The following is a 19,855-nucleotide window of genomic DNA, read 5'->3' as shown; positions in this document are numbered from 1 at the left end:
ATGGCAGCCTACATCTCATAGTCTAAATAACCAAGAACCAGCACTGTTTGCTAATGACTTCCATTTCATCTCTGAGAAATCCCAGGACTATGCAAACCGAGATGGGCCCACACCTGCATATATTCACAGGATCATGACAGCAAAATAAGGGGTTTTCAGGTCTGGGTATGCCTTGTGAGGTGGTGAGGAATGCTGCAGTGTAAGGGGCTAAGGAAACGAAATCTATGGGCTTCAGAGGACTGAGTATCTACAGAAACAGATATTGAGCACATACCAGTAATAAATATGAGCATTTATTTGGCACCCGATGGCAATACAAAATCCTGGCAGTGGGAGTGGAAAGGTTCTCTCTCTCAAATACTTCCATACTATGTCGACCCAAAGGCAGGACTTGGCAGCAAGGCTTCAAACCACCCAGCTCACAGAACAAATATTTATTGAGCACCTTGACTACTACAGGCCTAGCATTTTGCTAGGGACCATGGGAGATGTGAAGGAAGTTATCTCACACATGATATGTCTTCAAGGAGCTAAAAATGCCAGCAGATAAAAGCAAAACACATGGAAAAACAAAGTACAAATAATAATCTGTGTATATTGTCAAAAGGAACATTTTATCAAAAGGTAGGATTGTAGCTAAGGTTGGCTTGCCTTCTTCCCTCTTTTATTCAACAAACATTTACTGAAGACCCACTATGTGTCAAGCACTTGGTACATGATGGTGAATAAAACAAACAAGGTTTCTGCCCTCATTTACAGCCTGGTAGGGGTGACAGAAATGAACAAGTAAAAGTAGCATACATATAAACTGCAATAAACGCAATGAGGGGAAAAGACAAGATGTGGTGATAGACACAGAAGTAGACTGCTCAGGGACTGAAGGGCCCAGGAATAGTCAAGACTTGAGGAATAAGGACACCACCTGAGTCAAGAGTGGTGGGGGTGGAGAGCTGAGAAGGCCCAGGAAGAGGGCAGGAAAGAGCACAAAATTAGAAGCTGAGAGGAGACCACTCAGGCTGGAGCATAGCAAGAAATTATCATTTAATGAGGTTCAAGGGGAAGGCAAGAACCAGTTCTCATAAACCAAGGTGAGGAGTTTAAATTTTAAATGAGGTATAATAGAAAGCAGAAGGGTTCTAAGCAGGGAGGTGATCAGATTTATATTTAAACAACCAAAACCTGGCCAGGCGTGGTGGCTCATGCCTGTAGTCCCAGCTATTTGAGAGGCTAAGGCGGGAGGATGGCTTGAGGCCAGGAGTTCGAGACCAGTCTGAGAAACATAGTGAGAACTCGCCTTAAAAAACAAAAACACCAAACAACCAAAAAAAAAATTAAAAACCAAAACTACTCTGTTATGTGGAGAACGGACTGGAGGAAGAAAGAATGGAAGTTTTTTTTTTTTTTAAAAAGGTCTTGGCTGGGCGCAGTGGCTCACGCCTGTAATCCCAACACTTTGGGAGGCTGCGGTGGGTGGATCATGAGGTCAGGAGATCAAGGCCATCCTGGCTAACATGGTGAAACCCTGTCTCTACTAAAAATACAAAAAAATTAGCCGGGCGTGGTGGCGGGCGCCTGTAGTCTCAGCTACTCGGGAGGCTAAGGCAGGAGAATGGTGTGAACCTGGGAGGTGGAGGTTGCAGTGAGCCACGATAGCGCCACTGCACTCCAGCCTGGGCAACAGAGCGAGACTCTGTCTCAAAAAACAGACAGAAAAAGTCTTTAAGGCAGAAAAAGTCTTAAAGAACAGGGAAGTTTCAGATAAGTAGGGATAAAAGTTTCTAGGTTGAAAAAAATAACATGTATGGCACTGAAATAAAGGCCACATAATATCAAAGGAGAGTTTAATACTGAAGCAGAAAGCAGGACCAAAGAACTACATTACATCTTTGAGTGTTTATATGATCCAGTAAAGCAGAATTCTAGACAGATTTGGTGGCAGCAGCCAACAGGATGAAATGAAGGTAAAGAGGGGAGAGATATGAAGCAGGGAGATAGCTAGGAAGCTTTTCTAGAAATCTAGATATGAAGTGCAGGTTGACTGAATGAAAGTGGGAATAGTAAGGGAGATGGACATTTCTCAGGAAGAAAAAAGATACAGAGGTGGCTACAGAGTCTAGGGAAACACACCATTCTTCCTGGCCTTCTCTGATGCTCCCCACGAGGCTCATTTCAGTAACAAAGCTCAGAGAAACAACCAACAAAGATCTTTGAGACTTCCATGGGCAAAGATCAATAAGGTACAAATGGAAGGCAATGTTGGCTGACAGGCTGCAGTGCCTTGAGCCCAAACGAGCCAAGAGTGTCCTTCCACTGGGTGGCCCTGCAGTACTGAAGGGAACGCACAGGCCACTTCCCGACACTGCAGCAAGGTGTGTCTCTAGTCATGTTTGCCTCTTCAGAGCCAAAAGATAATGTCTACATTAAATTTGGACACCTTCCAAACTCTCACTCTAGGACAAAAAGGGCAGGGGATATGAATGAAATAAAAGATAGGAGATGATCTCTCAGACATCTTCACTAATGTAATAAAAGCAATTACTAAAGTGCCATCTACAAAAGCTGGAACTGAACACAAATATGGGGAACTTCTATGTCCTCTCCCTATAACCACACTGTGTTTACAACTTCACTTGTCAGGCTCTTCAACTGCAGCTGAAACATTCCTGGCAATAGGTCCGACCAAGGCTGGCTCTACGGGCAGAGGGCTTCACAGAAGAGGAGCTGGCCTGGAGTCCCACACTCAAAGACAGAGATGATGGGTACAGGAAACAAGTCTGGGAGATTCCCACATCCCTGAGGGGGCAGAACAGAAACCGTGCATCCTGAAGATCAAAGGCTCTATCACACCTCCTGTGGTCCAGTGGCTTCCACTTGGCGTGGATGATGGCGAGGTGACATCATGTGGGAGGGTGTCCTGGGAACAGGTAGAGGTGGCGGCAAAGAGTGCTGCAGTATTCAGACATCTCCTTGCACCGGTGGAACTCTGTGCCAGGAGCATAACCTTCCCGATCCTTGATAAGTGCGTTCACCTGGAGGGGCAGAACCAATAGGCCCAAGTCTGAGAATCTTGGGCTTCAGGAGAGCAGCACAACGGAAAGGGGAGACGGACTATGAAAGAGCATTCAAGGGAGGAGGAAAGTAGAGCACTGTGGAGATGCACAGGGGTCACAGAGCCCACCGGCTCACCTTAACCAGCATGTCGGCCACATGCATATCACAAGCCCGCTCAGAGAACACTTGAGCAAGAGCCTCGATGTACCAGGAACCTCGTTTGGTGTTCCGCATGGCGGCAGTCCCTGCAACCAAAAGGGCATTCATCACAGTGTGAATGCCATCACACAGCTGGACTTCCCAAACTAGACCCAGCCATGGCACCTGCACCCTCCCCAGTCAGAGAACCCAGCATGAAGAATCTAAGTCTAGGAGGGTACACTCTTGGATTATTGGCATACTTTGGAGATACCGCAGGTCTGTTTCCAGACCAGCTTAAGAAAGTGAATATGGCAATAAAGCAAGTCATACAAATTTTCAGGTCTCTCGGTGTGTATGGAAGTTATGGTTACTATCCTACAGTCTATTAATAAAGTGTGCAACAACATTATGTCTAAAAAATGCATATGCTGTAATTAAAACATACTTTATTGCTGAAAAATGCTAACAGAGGCATGCCAATGGAAAAATGGTGCTGATAGATGCTCAAAGGATTGCCACAAACCTTCAGTTTGTAAAAAGCAGCTGAGCATCCCAAATCCAAAAATCTGAAATGCTTCAAAATCTGAAACTTTCCAAGTGCCAACATGATGCTCAAAGAAGGTGCTCACTGGAGCGTTTTAAATTTAGAATATTTGGATATGGGACACTCAACTAGTAAGTATAACGCAAATATTCCAAAATCCAAAAAAAACAAAAAAATCCAGAATCTGAAACACTTCTGGTCCCAACACTTCAGATAAGGGATACTCAACCTGTACCTGCAAAGCACAATAAAGCAAAGTGCAATAAAATGAGGCATGACTCAACTCTTTTGGAACTCAAAAGTACCTCTGAGGCAGGCATAGCCGCATATCATGTCTGAGCGTGTGGGCAGTCTCATCTTCGGCAACTTTTCTTTACCGGCATCACTCTCCTCGCACCCAGGGGATCCTGCGTGGTTCTTTCCATCTTGTTGGTCAACCCCACGATCAGTCTCATCTGTAACAAAGGCAGACAGAATGGACAATGATGTTACTTCTTCCTGTCTCTCTTGGGCCTGTCACAGACAAGCCCACATTCCCTACAACCTTGAAGGGGAAGAGCCATTTCCAGCTGTTGCCTCCAACCTATGGCTGATAAACTTAAAAAAAAAAAAAAAAAATTATTACTCTCCCAGCATGCATCTGTTACTCAGGGGATGCCTCATACACACCAGGCACCACGCTCAAGCACATGCACATCTATGTGGTTGGAGCAGTTCCCATTCTGTATAAGACAGGGAAAATGCCAAATCAAATACTCCTTGTAAATGGAACTGAAAATCATCTAAGTCCACAACTCACTTGTTCAATTAACAGTATGCCTGGGAGTCACAGTGCTTTTTATTGCAATACATAATAAAATGTTGATATATTTAATTACATAAACAAGAAAAAACAAGGTAATAAATAACAAATACGGTTACCATATCTATGCTACATAAAAATCACCTCAAACTATGTATCAAAAAAATAATAAAACTAAGTATGATCAGTTGTTTCCAAGGTGGTTTTGCTATCTTTGAAGCACTATTTGTTTATTAATTTCATAAGATAAATTAGAGCAAGCATCCAAGATTTCAGAAAAAAATTTTTTAATTTATTTTTTAAAATAACTTTTTAAATCTTTTTTTTTTTTTTAATAGAGATGGGCTCTTGCTACGTTGACCAGGCTTGTCTTGAACTCCCGGCCTCAAGTGATCCTTCTGCCTCGGCCTCCCAAAGTGTTGGGATTATAGGCATGAGTCACCGCACCTGGCCTTATGAAAATTTTAAGAGGAAAAACTTAAAATGGGGAGAATTTGACTATTTTCTCCAAGAAAATTTAAAAAGATCATCCTTATTCAGTTTTAGCAGTAATTTCTCAACATACCCCGAGCAGATCCTTGCTCTTGATACAAGCCTTATGTATCCCAAGACAGACTCTTATTTTTGATGATGATGTTTTATTTCGGGTGTGGGCAGGGGTGCTGTCAGTAGGAAAGACAGATAGGGAGGACTCTCAGGTCAACACATCAAAAGTAACAGTATGCTCTTTTATAGTACTTCCTGATCCATGCAACATCAAGGGAGCCTAGGAAAGAAGGGAAGCTTCAAGAATTGGGGGGGAAAGGACCAAAGCACAGATTTAACAAAAATGTGTCAAGCAACTGCCATGTGTTGGGCACTGTCTTACTTTAAGGCCTAGGGATAGAGTGAAGAGAAAATTCCTGCCATCATGGAGCTTACACTCCAGTTTAGACGCTGACTGGGGCAGGGGGGTGGAGCTTTTTCTAGACATTAATTATATTAACCAAATACAGCAGGAAGACAGGTGAACTCAAATTTTCAATGAACAATTGGCTACTGGTCATTCCTTGAAGGATTTAATTTCAGAAAAGTTAGAGAGACAGAGCAAAAGATCCAGATTACTCTGGAAAAGAGCAATTACTCCTTATCCAGATCCAATAGTGTATTAAATCCCTAGATATAGGAGGAGAAAATCACAATTTAACTGTCATTTTGTTAGTAAAGACGCCTAAAGGAAACAGGCCAAGCTAAAGAGAAAGGAGAATTCCTCTCTCACCTTTACATCACAAATCCATCAATCGATAAATGCCACTGGTTCTTTTGTCACAATATCCTCATATTTGTTTTTTACATAATACCTACAGTTTTTCAGGCAGATTAATTTTCATCTATTCATTCAACATTTATAAGTGCTACCATGTGTCAGGCAGTGCCCTGAGCCTGGGGATAGAGCAGGGAATGAAAAGTAAAGTTCCTGACCCATAACCTCTTTCCTTAGTGCAGCCCCCTCCACGGCAACCTTGCTGGAAAAACAATTCATCACATTATTTCTTACTTAAGCTCCCAACTGTTCCTTACTTTTACCTGCTGATGTCCAAAATCTCAGTTATGACTAAAGGTTTGTAATGAGGTGAACCCACTTCATTGTGACCAGCCACATCTCACATACTCATACAGATGCTGTTTTAAAATCAGATCCGAGTATTTGTTTGGGAGGAGGGGAGACACAACATGCCCTCTGAATCTCAGTGTGCTTATCATATTGTATTGTTTCTTTCCTACGACAGACTCTAGATAGTACTCTATAACTATGTAAATCAAATTACTCCGGGTACAAATTAAGCCTTATCTCATCCACAAAATCTCTTTAAACTACCCTCACTTAAAATGATCTACTCTTACTGCATACTCCTTCCTAAGTACAGTTTGTACCTTGCTAATTTCACCTTTGCTTACATGAGGCCTGTAAACTAGTCTTAAGCTACTTCATTTATATTTACTTTATTTTCCTGAGTAACTGGTCTGCTCCTTAGAGAGGCCACATTTCCTTCTGCTTTTGTGGTAGTAACTGCCATAGTCTGAGTCATGTTGCAGGACCTCAGCAGACTATATTCTGCGGTAATATTAGATCAGGATGACAATAATATTAGCTATTTACATTTGGCTACATGAGAGATTAAAAAAGTAATTATTTGAATGTTTGGACAGTGACCTTTAAAGCAAACTATAAGCCCTTTACGGCACTGATCGTGTTTTAAGAGTTACAGCTGGCATATTTTGTGGATGTGCTGTGAGCCAGGTACTGAGCTATGTAAGCCCTTAAATGCATGATCTCATTTAACCATCACAAGCACCTTATGAAGTAGGTACAAGGACTATTTTCATTTTATATTGAGGAAACTGAGATGGACGGATGCCGTTTAACTTCTTTAACTTCACGTTACTAGTAAATGGTGAAGTCAGAATTTGACTCCAAAGTTAGGGCTCTTAATTACTATTATTTTCCTCCAGGATGAGAAGCATGCCTATGTGTCTTTTAATCCTTGTCCTGCAGTCCTGGCTCTTAAAGGAGTAAAACAGAGTGCATGAGCGAAAGAGGGGCAACAGCAGCTCAATGAAAAGGAAGAGTCAAAGGCCATCACAGATTCAGTTCTGCTATCCTGCATGACCCACGAATGTGAAGAAGAAAGGAGGCAAGCGTGGAAGTGTCTGTAAACAGGGAAGTATATGGAACAAGTGAAAAGGAGAAAGAGTGAAAGAAAGGAGATAAAATAAGAAGGACAGGAAAAAGACAGATCAGAAATCCATAACTGGAATGAGTAACCAAAAAAAGGGCACCAGAGTTAATGAAGCACAGAAAAGAGTAAGAGTTCTCAGAAAGGAAGGCAAAGACACTGATAAAAGAGACCTGAGAACAGGAGATGGTGGTGCACAGAGAGCTGACCAGCCTGAGAGCCATGGGCTGCCCAAGTCCCAGCACACCCCATGCATTGGGAGACACTTACAGAGCAAGAGAGGCGGTGGCAGCAGTGAACAGAAGGAGGTGCCCAAGGGATCCAATAGCACCTGAGAGGAGCAAACAGGAAAGTGAGAGCTGGTGGGAGGCCGCCCAGGAGCCACCACCCAGGTGCTGGTCTGCCAGGGCACTCACCTCCACGGCAGGCCTGGATGAAGAACATTTTCGGTTTGTTCTGTAGGCTTGGGCAGTTGGCATTGTCAAAGAGCTGAAAAACCTCTTGTAGCTGCCAGAAAGAAAGAAGGAAGAAGGGAGGTTAAGCACTCGGCGGGGCGTCCTAAGTCCTACACATGCAACAGTAGCCATCACTCGACAGACAGCAGGCAGGAGGTAAAGCAGCCTGCTTTCAACAGTTGGCTTCCACCAGCGTATTCGCACCTGGAGCAGTTTCCCATCCACACCATAGATGGCGCCCTCCACACCATGCGAGAGGAGTGCCACGATGCAGGAGTCCGTGACTCGGTGTGCAGGTAACTGTGCAAAATTCTGGAGTTTCTCTTGCATTTCCTAAAAGAAAGGAATGTTTAGTGTTGTGCACTAAAGTCAGCACCAATATAAGCATCAAAGTTTGGCTTCTTTTTGAAACCCTAAGCTATTAGAAGATAAAATGCTTTCTGTATATTCCTGTGGTCAATGATAAAAGAAGAGACCTTTTGAGAGACTAAGGCAAGCTATGGACTCACCAGAAAAATGCATGAGTTCAGACACAATATTCTGAATACAGATTCAGACTCACTGAGATAGGCAAAGAGCTAGGCAAAGAGCTCCTAGATTAAAACAAGTTACTAAAGAAGCTAATCATGAGCTGGTCAACTCTAATTCCCTGTTCATAACCAGATCCTTCATTAGAGCAAGTGCCCTTGTATATAAATGGCACAAGGGTGACTCAAAGTGTAGCTATGAGTAAGTAACATGCACATTCAGCTACAAGAAAATAAACTGTTCTGTGACAGCATCATGATAGTAGAGAATAGCAATACTTGTATGTTGTCTTCTAAGATTCTAAGTATCCAAGAGATAGTGACGATGTCTGTATAAAATGCTTTGTTTCAGAAAGAGCGGACTATGAAGGAGGATTCTGTACAGGGCAGTAATTACATACACAGGCCCTGGGTTCAGATTAATCTAGGTTTGAACCTTGGCTTCATGAGCTGGAACAATATACTCAGACCCTTGAGACCCCAATTTTCACTTTATAAAAAAAAAATTATGAGGGTATTTTCTCTAAGTTTGTGAAGATAAAAATGAGATATTATGACAAAGGACTTGGCCTGGGCAACCTAGCAAGATTCCATCTTTAAAAAAAAAAAAATTAGCCAGGCATGGTGGCACATGCTTATAGTCCCAGCTACTCTAAAGGCTACGGTGGAGGGATCGCTTGAGCCTAGGAAGTTGAGGCTGCAGTGAGCTGTGACTGCACCACTGCACTGTAGCCTGGGTGACAGAGAAAGACCCTGTCTCAAAAAAAAAAAAAAAAAAAAAAACCGATCACTGTGTCTGGGACACATTGCAAAAAATGTGCCGTTATTACAATGTGCATGTCTAATAAATAGTATTTTTCTCAAAGAAATCTATTACTGGTCAATGTTGTAGTCCGACTTACGAACTCTGTTCCTGTTCATCTTTTTTTTTTTGAAGACAGGATCTCGCTATGTTGCCCAGGCTTGAGTGCAGTGGCTATTCACAGGTGCAAGATCATTACTGATCAGCACAGGAGTTTTCACCTGCTCCATTTCTGACCTGGGCTGGTACACACCTCTTTAGGCAACCTGGTGGTCCCCCACTCCCAGGAGGTTACCATATTGATGATGAACTTAGTTTGGACACCTGATCAGCATAGCACACTACAGCCTGGAACTCCTGGGCTCAAGGAATCTTCTTGCCTCAGCCTCTAGAGTAGCTGGGACCATAGGCATGTGCCACCATGCCTGGAGAATCTTGTTTATCTTGCACTAAGTTGCGATACATGAAGAGCACTACCTTAAGCATTTGGTCCATCCATCAGAAAGTTATACTGTGTACCTAAAGAGCACAATAATCGGGCACATGTTTAAACCTATGCCTCTCTCTATAATTCATGATGTCTGGGTCTTCTGAGCTGGGCAGAAAGAAAAGTCCATTTTATTATAAACTTGAATAAAATGTAATGAAAATAAGTAAGTTATCTGGGTGGAAGAGTTAAAACACACATATATTCAATCACACACACTGCCAAAACAAAAAGCACACTTCTATAATATAACATATTGCAGTAGTTCTCAAAGTGTGGCCCCTAAAGCAGCAACAGCAGCATCACCCAGGAACTTGGAAGAAACGTGAAATCTTGGGCTCCAGCAAAATATGTTTTAACAAGCCCTCCAGGAGACTCTGATATGTTAAAGTTTGAGAGCTACTAATTTATCTGTTCGGAATACTTCTGTTTGTAGATAATTGAGATGCAACTACATAAAATATCTGAAAGTCTGCAATATAACTAGAAATAAAGAGATTGGTGTTGTTGAAAAGTATGTGTATTTTCTAAGTAGAAGCCAACCATAATAATAGAAATCTTAAGGTAATGACAGATAATCAAAAAATTCTTTCAAGAATATATAATTTCAAGAGAATACGTAACTGTGAATGTTCTTCTGGAGCTGACGCTAATAGAATTTAACATTTAATAGTTAAAGAAGTTAATTTTGCTCAAAGAAGAAAACAAAGGCCGGGCGCGGTGGCTCACACCTGTAATCCCAGCACTTTGGGAGACCGAGGCGGGTGGATCACCTGAGGTCAGGAGTTCGAGACCAAACTGACCAATGTGATGAAACCCTGTCTCTACTAAAAATACAACAATTAGCCGGGCGTGGTGGCATGCGCCTGTAATCCCAGCTACTCAGGAGGCTGAGACAGGAGAATTATCTGAACCCGGGAGGCAGAGGTTGCAATGAGCCCAGATCGCACCACTGCACTCTAGCCTGGGCAACAAAAGTGAAACTCCATCTCAAAATAAAAAAAAAGAAAACAAAAATTATATACCTGGGCACCGAATCACGAGCATTTTGAATTTAGTGAGATTAGGTCAGTAAATAGAAAACAATGTCCAAAAAAAGAATACAAGCAGTTTGTAACCAAACTTAGTAAGACTAAACCATTCAATAAATGGGGATTAGACATTTGGAGGAATTTTTCCACAAGTAGCATAGCTTAAAATAGGATCTGCAGATTTGTTTTCAATAAAATTACAGTACTTCTATAAATAGCAGGGTTCTTAACTCCTAAGTGTATTTTTGGCTAGGGGTTGGGGGACATGTGAAGGGAGTAACTTGTGAAACCTCTGAAATTACATGCTAAATTATATGGGCAGCTGCATTTTCCAGGGATAACCCATAGCTTGTCCCTACATTTTCAAAGCAGTTTGTGACCCAAATGCAAGCTAAAAAAACAATACCACATGGTAAAAGGAAATTTCCACTTTGAAGAGTACGTTTCCTAACATAGGGTAAATCAAAATTCTAGAACTAGTAACCTCATGAAGTAGCTGCAATAAAAACTTAAAGAGAAAAGTGAAAACATCTGGGCAGTGAGAATACCCATGTTCACTGCAGCACTATCAGGGTAAGAGGAGTCTCTAAGACTAATTATACTATTTCCTGTTTTTAAATGGAATTCCTCTCTTAAGTAAGAAAGATTTGATAGGAAAAGAAAAGAGGATCTTTTTTTTTTTGTTCTGTTTCTTTGCTTGCCAAATAGCTATATGATAAACGAGTTGAGTCTCTAGGGAGATCCCACCAGGAAGAGAGTATTCTGTGCAGATGCCCAGTGCATCAAATTATGACACCCATTGCAACTACCTGGTTTATAACACACACATTTCTTGTCCACATACTGTTCTCCCTGCCTAGGGTGGCTTCACCACTCCTCTCTGCTTCAGTAACTTCTATCCTTCAAGGCCAGCCTAAGTTCTGCCTCCTCCATTTATCCTTCTGATCCTATCTACCTAGGCACTTCCTCTTCTTAGCTCTGACAGAAGATTTTTTCTCTAATCTTGTTTAGTCCTTAGGAATATAAGAGGACACACTGCCTTTTATGCTCATGTCAAAACTCTCTCATCTGATCTTTAAAAAAATCTGTGGCAGCTCACACAGTCCCCCAACATATGGTGCTCGAAGTTCAACTCTACTGAAATTCCAGTTACAGAGCAATTCAACCAAAGAATTAGAATCCAATAGGTCACTGAATATGCATCAGGCTTAGCATAAATGGAAATGTTATTTATGAAGTGAGCTCATAAACTCACTAAATCTGACGGTCTCTGAGAAAACAGCAGTATATAGCTAACTTAGTGACTCAGTATTGTATCTTTAACTATTAGACATGTAAGATCCTTTATCAGCTGCAAACAACTTGAAAAACCATGACATAATAGATTTCTAGTAAAAGAAATGGCTGGACCAAAACCTCTAAGAAAACACACACAGTGCACATTTTGTTAAGTGACCTTCTGTAGGAATTATGGCTGGTATCCTACCCTTTGTCCCTTTATGCCCAGCAGACTTCTCAGGAAAGCATATAAACTACCTGAATACTTGATGACTGAAGCAGCTGTTCCTGCCGTGGCTTTGAAGCAAGGGTGGATTTCACTACATTGCATATGCTACAATGGGGAAGCTGGCAAAAATAGCATGTAAAGGACAACACCCAGGTACCTGTGGAGGAAACTGGCCTTGCCAAAAATATAGTAAATACATAATTACTCTCACACAAGGAGGGCAGCTGAGAAAGAGAAAGGAAGACTACAGACAATGCTGAATGGAAAACAAAGACCCTCTATCCCAACAGATCAAAGTGAATCTCCTAGAAATTTTAATTTCACCACTGACAACCTCAAAGCAAGTTTAAGAAAGTTCTATTATTCTGGAATCAAAATAGTGAATATGAATCTACAAATAGGCCATTATTGATTGCAAAATAGAAACCCTAAAGGTCACAAAGTCAGTTGTGCAGTACAGTAACTGAGGTTAATGACGAACAGCCCATAATGAAAATGTTTACAATTTCTAGCAATCTGGTCCACAAACAATCTACCCTATGATATGACTTGTGATTACATAACTGTTAGGAATACTTTCCCAGCCAGGTGCCGTAGCTCATGCCTTTAATCCCAGCACTTTGGGAGGCCAAGGGGGACGGATCACCTGAGGTGAGGAGTTTGAGACCAGTCTGGCCAACATGGCAAAACCCCGTCTCTACTAAAAATACGACAATCAGCCAGGTATGGTGGTGCGCGCCTGCAGTTCCAGCTACTCAGGAAGCCGAGGCAGGAGAATCACTTGAACCTGGGAGGCAGAGGTTGCAGTGAGCCAAGATCGCGCTATTGCACTCCAGCCTGGGTGACAGAGCTAAATTCTGTCTTTAAAAAAAAAAAAAAGTGAGAACCCAACCGCGGACTATTATTACTTTATGAAACCACACCTGAGATATCAACACTAAAATGGCTGGCTGGCCCTAATTCTTTCTTACTAGATTGCAAGGTGAGAGGCAGAACAGAGTGAGTAAAAATGTAAGTAGAGTAAACCAACTTTTAAGACATATGCCAGCAGGCACAGGAGCAAAAGATGTCTCTGGTCCCAAAGTGTTGTTCAGTACTCTAATTTACATGTCAATTTTTCCCGCCTCAGGTACCTGTGCAGTCTGGTCACATAGAACATGGACGTCATAGCCCAAAAGCTTGAAGAGGGTGACTAGAGTATTGTGGTCCACATCCCCTCCAGAGCGAAATTCCAGTTCTTTCTCTCCAGTGAAGTGCACATTGCTCAACACCAGTGCTAGGCCACGAGGCCGAGACTGCAACCTATACGCCTGTGGAGGAGAGGCCAGTTAGACCATGAGCGTCTTGATAACAGATGATTCCTCAGCTAGATTAGACATTTCAAGAAAACAAAGACATCGTATTTTTCTTCTTAACCCCCAGCAGGTAAAAATAGACAAATGCTCACAGAAGGCATTTAACCAGTAATAACTTTCTGACTAATAAGGCAGAAAGGAAATGTACATGCAAACTAAGTTCTGGTTCCCAGGAAGGATGTCTAATTTCCCAACTCTCTTCCTCTTGTCATTATGCAAAAACTCACCAGCTGGAAGTGCGTTTGATAAAATTCAGGAATGCAAGGCTTCACCTGAAGGCAGACAGGACCATCTTTATTGTCTAGGGAGTGTTCCACAGTATCTATGGTATAGACAGAAAACCAAAAAACTAGTATATAACTTAACCAGCAATCTTAATACGTCCTTGTAACTTCAGACATCTCTTGCAACTGGGTTGTGATAAATATTGGTCTCACTCACTCCCCAAACCTGTAAGCTTCATGAGGGCAGAGACTCTTAGTTTTAGCTCACTAAAGGATTCTCTGCACATAGCCTACATGTAGCAGATGCTCAACTGGCTGAATGACTGAATGGGCTAGCTGATAAAAGCCTTGTTCCAATCACTAGGCTGCTCCATCAGCAGGCTGGTGGCCCCAAATGTAGTCTTTTCTCATTCAGCTTTTTAGAGGCCAATTGAGCACGAACTTCCTGCCCATACATGCTACTCAAAGGGCCAATTATCATAAAAACTGTTATCTGGGGTGGAAGGGAAATGGATCAACTATTAATAACACCCTGCCTGGGCTGGGCGCCGTGAGTCACGCCTGTAATTCCAACACTTTGGGAGGCCGAGGCAGGCAGATCACGAGGTCAGGAGATGGTGAAACCCCATCTCTTACTAAAAATACAAAAAATTAGCTGGGCATGGTGGCACACACCTGTAATCCCAGCTACTCAGGAGGCTGAGGCAGGAGAATCACTTGAACCCAGGAGGCAGAGTTTGCAGTGAGCCGAGATCGCGCCATTGCACTCCAGCCTGGGCGACAGAGCAAGACTCCGTCACAAGAAGAAAAAAAAACAAACCACAAATTCCTGCCTAAACTGTCTTACTAGTCCTTAACAAATTCACTGACAACTGTTCCCAATATAAACTATGTCTCAGCTGGGCATGGTGGCTGACACCTATAATCCCAGCACTTTGGGAGGCCAAGGCGGGAGGATCACTTGAGGCCAGAAGTTTGACACCAGCCTGGGTAACAAAGTGAGACTCCTTCTCTACAAAAAATTTAAAAATGAGCTAGGTGTGGTGGCATGCACCTGTAATCCCAGGTACTTGGGAGGCTGAGGCAGGAGGAGCCCTTCAACCCAGGAGTTCGAGGCTGCAGTGAGCTATGATGGTGTCACTGCATTCCAGCCTGGGTGACAAAACAAGACCCTATTTCTAAAAGAAAGAAAAAAAAAAAAAAAAGGCTCATGTTAGGGCAAAGCCACATACCAGACAAGAAAGGAGAAGTCAATCTGGGACAACCCCCTCCTTGTTTTTTTTTTGTTTGTTTGTTTGTTTTTGAGACTGAGTCTCACTCTGTCACCAAGGCTGGAGTGCTGTGGCACCGCGTTGGCTCACTGCAACCTGTCTCCTGGGTTCAAGCGATTCTCCTGCCTCAGCCTCCCGAGTAGCTGGGATTCCAGGCACCCACCACCATGCCCAGCTAGTTTTTATATTTTTAGTAGAGACAGGGTTTCACCATGTTGGCCAGGCTGGTGTCGAACTCCTGACCTCAGGTGATCCACCCGCCTTGGCCCCACAAAGTGCTGGGATTATAGGCGTAAGCCACGGCACCCGGCCTGGGACCCCTTTTAGTCCATCAATTCTCACCTGTCGACAGGCGGAGCTTCTTGTGAAGGGGACAGGACTCACACACCGGAAAAGGGAGACTCAAGTCGTAGTCACAGCTCAACTGTAAGAAATCAAAACTCATGATGACAGACCTTAGGGAAGTGGTCTGGTCCAAATACAGCAAAATCTAGTCTCCCTCCCTCTGACTTACAAATTCTTTTCCAGTCAAACTAACCCTTCCCAACACCTCATATTACTAAAGCTTCATACCGGTGGGAGTACATGCTGAAGCCCAGAAAGGGTGGTGAGCAACACATCCTCCAGGTGGCCTTGCTTGGTCTCCCTCAGTGCTTCACAGAAGGCATCAAAAGCTTGGGGACCCCTCTTAGGCAGCAGGTTGAGGAGTTCCACATTCTGGCTGAAACTGCCCACTTTGGCCTAAGACACAAGAATAAAACATGAAATCATATTTACTTTTCTAGCTATAATTCTGTTTCTCCACATGAGCTTCCTAGTAGTGTCCTCATCCATCTCAAGAATTCTTTTTACAGGAAAAGTATATGTTTGGGTGAAGTCCTTCCTGTTATTCTTGAGTTATATATCATTTCTCTCAAATGCTCTATGGTAGAAGGGCATTTCCATTTCTTTAGAAAGGTACGACATCCAGCTGAGTACGGTGGCTCACACCTGTAATCCCAGCACTTTGGGAGGCCGAGGCAGGTGGATCATGAGGTCAGGAGATCGACACCATCCTGGCTAACACAGTGAAACCCCGTCTCTACTAAAAATACAAAAAATTAGCCAGGTGGTGGCACCTGCCTGTAGTCCCAGCTACTTGGGAGGCTGAGGTAGGAGAATTGCTTGAACCTGGGAGGCAGAGGCTGCAGTGAACCAAGATTGCACCATTGCACTCCAGCCTGGGAGAGACTGACTCTGTCTCAAAAAAAAAAAAAAAAAAAAAAAAAAAAGAAGGAAGAAAGATACGACATCCTTTCCATATTTTGTCATGCTCTGTTCCCACCCCTATGATCAATTTATCTTCTCTCTTTGCCTCCAGATACCTGGATGAGCTCCCTCATTTCCAAGGTGATGATGTCCTTCTCCAGAAGATGTTCTAACAATTCACTCAACAACAGCTGTTTGGCTAGCACCACTCGGTTCTTTTTTAGAGTTTCCTGATGGTGAGGATGCATGCCACACACTCCCAACATCCTACGGATAAAAGGTAGAGGGAAAGGCTGTCAAGTCACAATTTGGCACAGAGGAGTGGAGTGGAGAGGCATGAATAGGAAGAACAAAAAGAATAAGACTTATAATAACCAAGATTATGCATATTTCTTGAATCTGGTTAAATCAAAGATATACTAAGCAGGAACACATTGATCATAAGAAAATAATGTCTAATTCCTTATGGTTTATGTTCAGCTGAGATCATCTGAGATGAATGGTCTGACTAGGGGAGGGAAATACCTATCTTAAGCAAAATATTACCCCCAAGCACACATATTTATGAGAAGGAATACTTCTCTGATAGACCAATTTTAATGAAGAGAATTATTTCAGAAAACATCTCACATTATCTAAGCTGGTGAAAGTGATGTAAGTTGGATGAGGGCTAAAATAACACTATGGCAAAAACTCAAGCCAATGGTTTTAACAGAAAATAAATGAGGCAGACACTAACTCTCTTTCTCTAGTGATATAAACATATAATTACATGTTTTTTTAAACTTTAAGTTCCAGTGACAAAATGGCTCTAGAAATTATCAGAATCCTGTTAAGATGTGGATAAGCAGAAAGTATGACAGAAAGTCACAGTGGATAGGTATTATCTATTTACTTTAAAAGAGTCTCACTATGACACCCAGGCTGGAGTGCAGTGGCTATTCACAGGTATGATCCCATTACAGAGCAGCACAGGAGTTTTGACTTGCTTCATTTTTGACCCGGGCTGGTTCAGCCTTCCTTAGGCAACCTGGTGGACCCTGGCTCCCAGGACGTCACCACACTGATGCTGAACTTAGTGTGGACACGTGACTGGCATAGCACACTATAGCCCAGAACTCCTGGACTCAAGCGATCCACCTGCCTCAGCCTCCCAAATAGTTGGGACTATAGGCATGTGCTGTCACCTCCAGCTAACTTTGCTACGGGCTTGCAAAGAGATCAGCTTCTGCTTATAAACTAAAATAATCCTATTGCCAATATATGTCATCTACATGCCTAGTTTACATAAATCCAGAGTTCTCTAGCCTGCCCAGTCACATTTTCCAAATATGTTAACAACAGGAAGGGTGGCACCTGATAGCAGTGAAGATATAATAACTTCCGTTTATAACTTAAAAACCTACTCTAAAATGCATCCTGATTTCTAAGGTGTTAAAACATGAGGGGAGGCCGGACACGGTGGCTCATGCCTGTAATCCCTGCACTTTGGGAGGCTAAGGTGGGCAGATCACCTGAGGTCAGGAGTTCAAGCCTAGCCTGGCCAACATGGTGAAACCCTGTCTCTACTAAAAATACAAAAAATTAGCCGAGTGTGGTGCTGCATGCCTGCAGTCCTAGCTACTTTGGAGGCTGAGGCAGGAGAATTGCTTGAACCTGGGAGATGGAGGTTGCAGTGAGCTGAGATCATTCCAGCCTGGGTGACAGAGCAGACTCCGTCTAAAAAAAAAAAAAAAAAAAAGTAGGGAAAAAATGTGTATCTTAGAATCAGTGAAATACCACACATCTATGGAATGGATGCACTTGGCTCGGAGATGTTATTGGGTGAGAGATTTATAGTTACAAGAGGGAAGAGCACGGTCCTGGAGGAACTGGGAGACCTAAGATAGCAGGTGGGATCCTAAAACAGACGAAGTGGGTTGGAAGCAGCCAATGAATCTGAGGTTTGGAAAAGTGAGTCTGAAACTCCATTTTTCCTTCTTTTTACTGTAATATTTCCATTACCCCAGACTTTCAGTAAAAACCGGCTACAAGAGCTATACAAATAAAAAAACCTATTCAAGAATGAATCACTTTCGAATACATCAAAGCAGTAATAACGATCACATACAACACTGCAGCTGGGATACCAACCAGTGGTGCAGCAGATTTCTTCCATTAGTTTACCAGCAGTATTCGCTCCTTAAATCGTTCTCTTCCTCTGGTTTCCTTGACAGCATTCTTTGGGAGTCTTCTCTCTGCCTATCCAGTTCCTGTTTTCTTTAGAGGGCCTCTGGCCTGCCCTTAATATTGATATTCCATTAGGGACGCCCCTTCGAAGAGCCTTTCCCTAGGCAATCTCACCCATACCTGCAACTTACTGACTTATAGTTCTTAACTCTCTCGAGCTCCAGACTTGAATTTTCAATCAACTCTTTAGTTTTAATCTGAAGCATCACCCACTCTGCACACCCGCTCCCTCCTCTACTCCGTAGTATGAGAGTCTTACACGTGAACATTATAAAAGTTTCCAATCATTTAGAATTTCAGGACACAACTGGAAAGGGAGGAGGGGCGAAGGGCACCACGGAGTTCCTACGTCTTAATTCTGTGTCCTTCTGCAGGTTCCCTTTGCGAAGACCTTAATCTTCAGTCTCGAGCAGGAGGCATTACAATGTTCTCCTGGGTGATGCCTGCCATGAAATGGAATGACCGGGGCAGAGGCATGGACACTTGGAGCCACAGGAACCCACTTGTTCTGCCAAAAGTACTCAATTTCCAAACCATGTATTGACTTCTTTGAAAATCTGGTTATTCTATGCAAAGCCATGCAAATCATGACACAGTCGATACAAATCAAATGCACATCAGGCAGAGCACCGAGGTCTGCAGAAGGTCTCGTCGATTTTTAAGGGGACAGAGTATGGTCTTTTTATAGTCTCCCTCATAAGGGAGCCGGAGGAAAGGATGAAGAATCTTCAAGAGAAGCCAAGAGCAGGCAGGACTGCAAAGAGCTCCCCTTTAGAACCCTCGTGGGTTGAACAAAGGGAGGCTGGGGCAGTCTTTTCCCACGAGAGACAAGGCCAAGAGGTCCGCCCGCGGGCCCCTGCGCGGAGTCAGGCTCGGAGCGGCTCGGGCGGGCCTCCCACCCTCGGAAGGAAGCGCGGACACGGCTGCTTTCCGGGGCTCCGAGGGGAGGGGGCTGCAGGGCCGCACTCCTGGGGGCCACGCTCCCCTTCCCTGGGCTCCCCTAACGAGCCCTAAGACCGTTCCCTACTTACCTGCGTCCCCTGTCAGCGGCCATCAGCTCCTTGTGCTGGAAGGTGGACCAAGACCCCGCACTCGGCGCCGCCATTTCCCGCTTTTCCCGGGCTCTGCGCTGCGCACCGCCCACAGCCCAAACAAACCGGGGGCCGTCGCTTCCCCCACATCCCTCCCCCTAGACGCGGACGCACACTGCGCCTGCGCCTGCGCCCTGCCGCGCCCACACGCCAGGCCACCCCGTCCCCGGCCCGGTGCGTGCGCAGGCGCAGAGCTCTAGCGGCGGCCGCGCGGTCCAATGGGCTGAAGTCGGGTGCTCGGCGGATAGACAAAAGGAGGGGAAGGAGCGGGGCGGGGCAAAGGGCGGGGAAAGAGCGAGGGCGGGCGGGTGTGCTCCGTTCGGCCTGGGAATCCGATTGGTTATCGATTCCCGCGGAAATCACCCCGGTGCCT

At 43.8% G+C, this 19,855-nt stretch overlaps 1 protein-coding gene across 3 annotated transcripts; it reads right to left on the bottom strand.

Moving 5' to 3' along the window:
• Nucleotides 1-274: 274 nt before the first annotated feature.
• CASP2 (caspase 2) lies at nt 275-19,629 on the bottom strand. 3 transcript variants are annotated; one of them, XM_003270855.2, is made up of 11 exons: nt 19,423-19,629; nt 16,279-16,429; nt 15,488-15,655; nt 15,257-15,338; nt 13,647-13,741; nt 13,198-13,374; nt 7,915-8,043; nt 7,672-7,762; nt 4,042-4,191; nt 3,187-3,296; nt 275-3,029 (listed from the first exon to the last, which is right to left on the bottom strand). In XM_003270855.2, exons 1-11 carry the CDS (start codon nt 19,494-19,496, stop codon nt 2,898-2,900), a joined length of 1,359 nt encoding a protein of 452 aa, XP_003270903.1. In that variant the 5' UTR covers nt 19,497-19,629; the 3' UTR covers nt 275-2,897. The 3 variants fall into 3 exon arrangements, 2 of the variants coding, with proteins under 2 accessions (XP_003270903.1, XP_030681816.1); XM_030825956.1 differs by lacking the exons at nt 275-3,029; nt 3,187-3,296 and adding an exon at nt 7,526-7,586 and having other exon boundaries at nt 4,103-4,191; XR_004033004.1 differs by lacking the exons at nt 275-3,029; nt 3,187-3,296; nt 4,042-4,191; ... (1 more) ...; nt 7,915-8,043; nt 15,257-15,338 and having other exon boundaries at nt 13,204-13,374.
• Nucleotides 19,630-19,855: the final 226 nt, after the last annotated feature.

Source organism: Nomascus leucogenys, chromosome 13 (genome assembly GCF_006542625.1).
Source record: "Nomascus leucogenys isolate Asia chromosome 13, Asia_NLE_v1, whole genome shotgun sequence".
Classification (NCBI taxonomy): domain Eukaryota; kingdom Metazoa; phylum Chordata; class Mammalia; order Primates; family Hylobatidae; genus Nomascus; species Nomascus leucogenys.
Note: the sequence above shows the minus strand (reverse complement) of the source record. Positions and strands in the feature narration are given on the sequence as shown.

Excerpts from the sequence above, each read along its gene's own strand:
- CASP2 (XM_003270855.2), bottom strand. The coding sequence starts at position 19,496 with ATGGCGGCGCCGAGTGCGGGGTCTTGGTCCACCTTCCAGCACAAGGAG. Across the intron at positions 4,192-7,671 it reads CATCCAGGCCTGCCGTGGAG|ATGAGACTGATCGTGGGGTT; the intron begins GTGAGTGCCCTG and ends CCTTTGTTACAG. Across the intron at positions 3,297-4,041 it reads CGGCTATGCCTGCCTCAGAG|GGACTGCCGCCATGCGGAAC; the intron begins GTACTTTTGAGT and ends TTTTGGTTGCAG.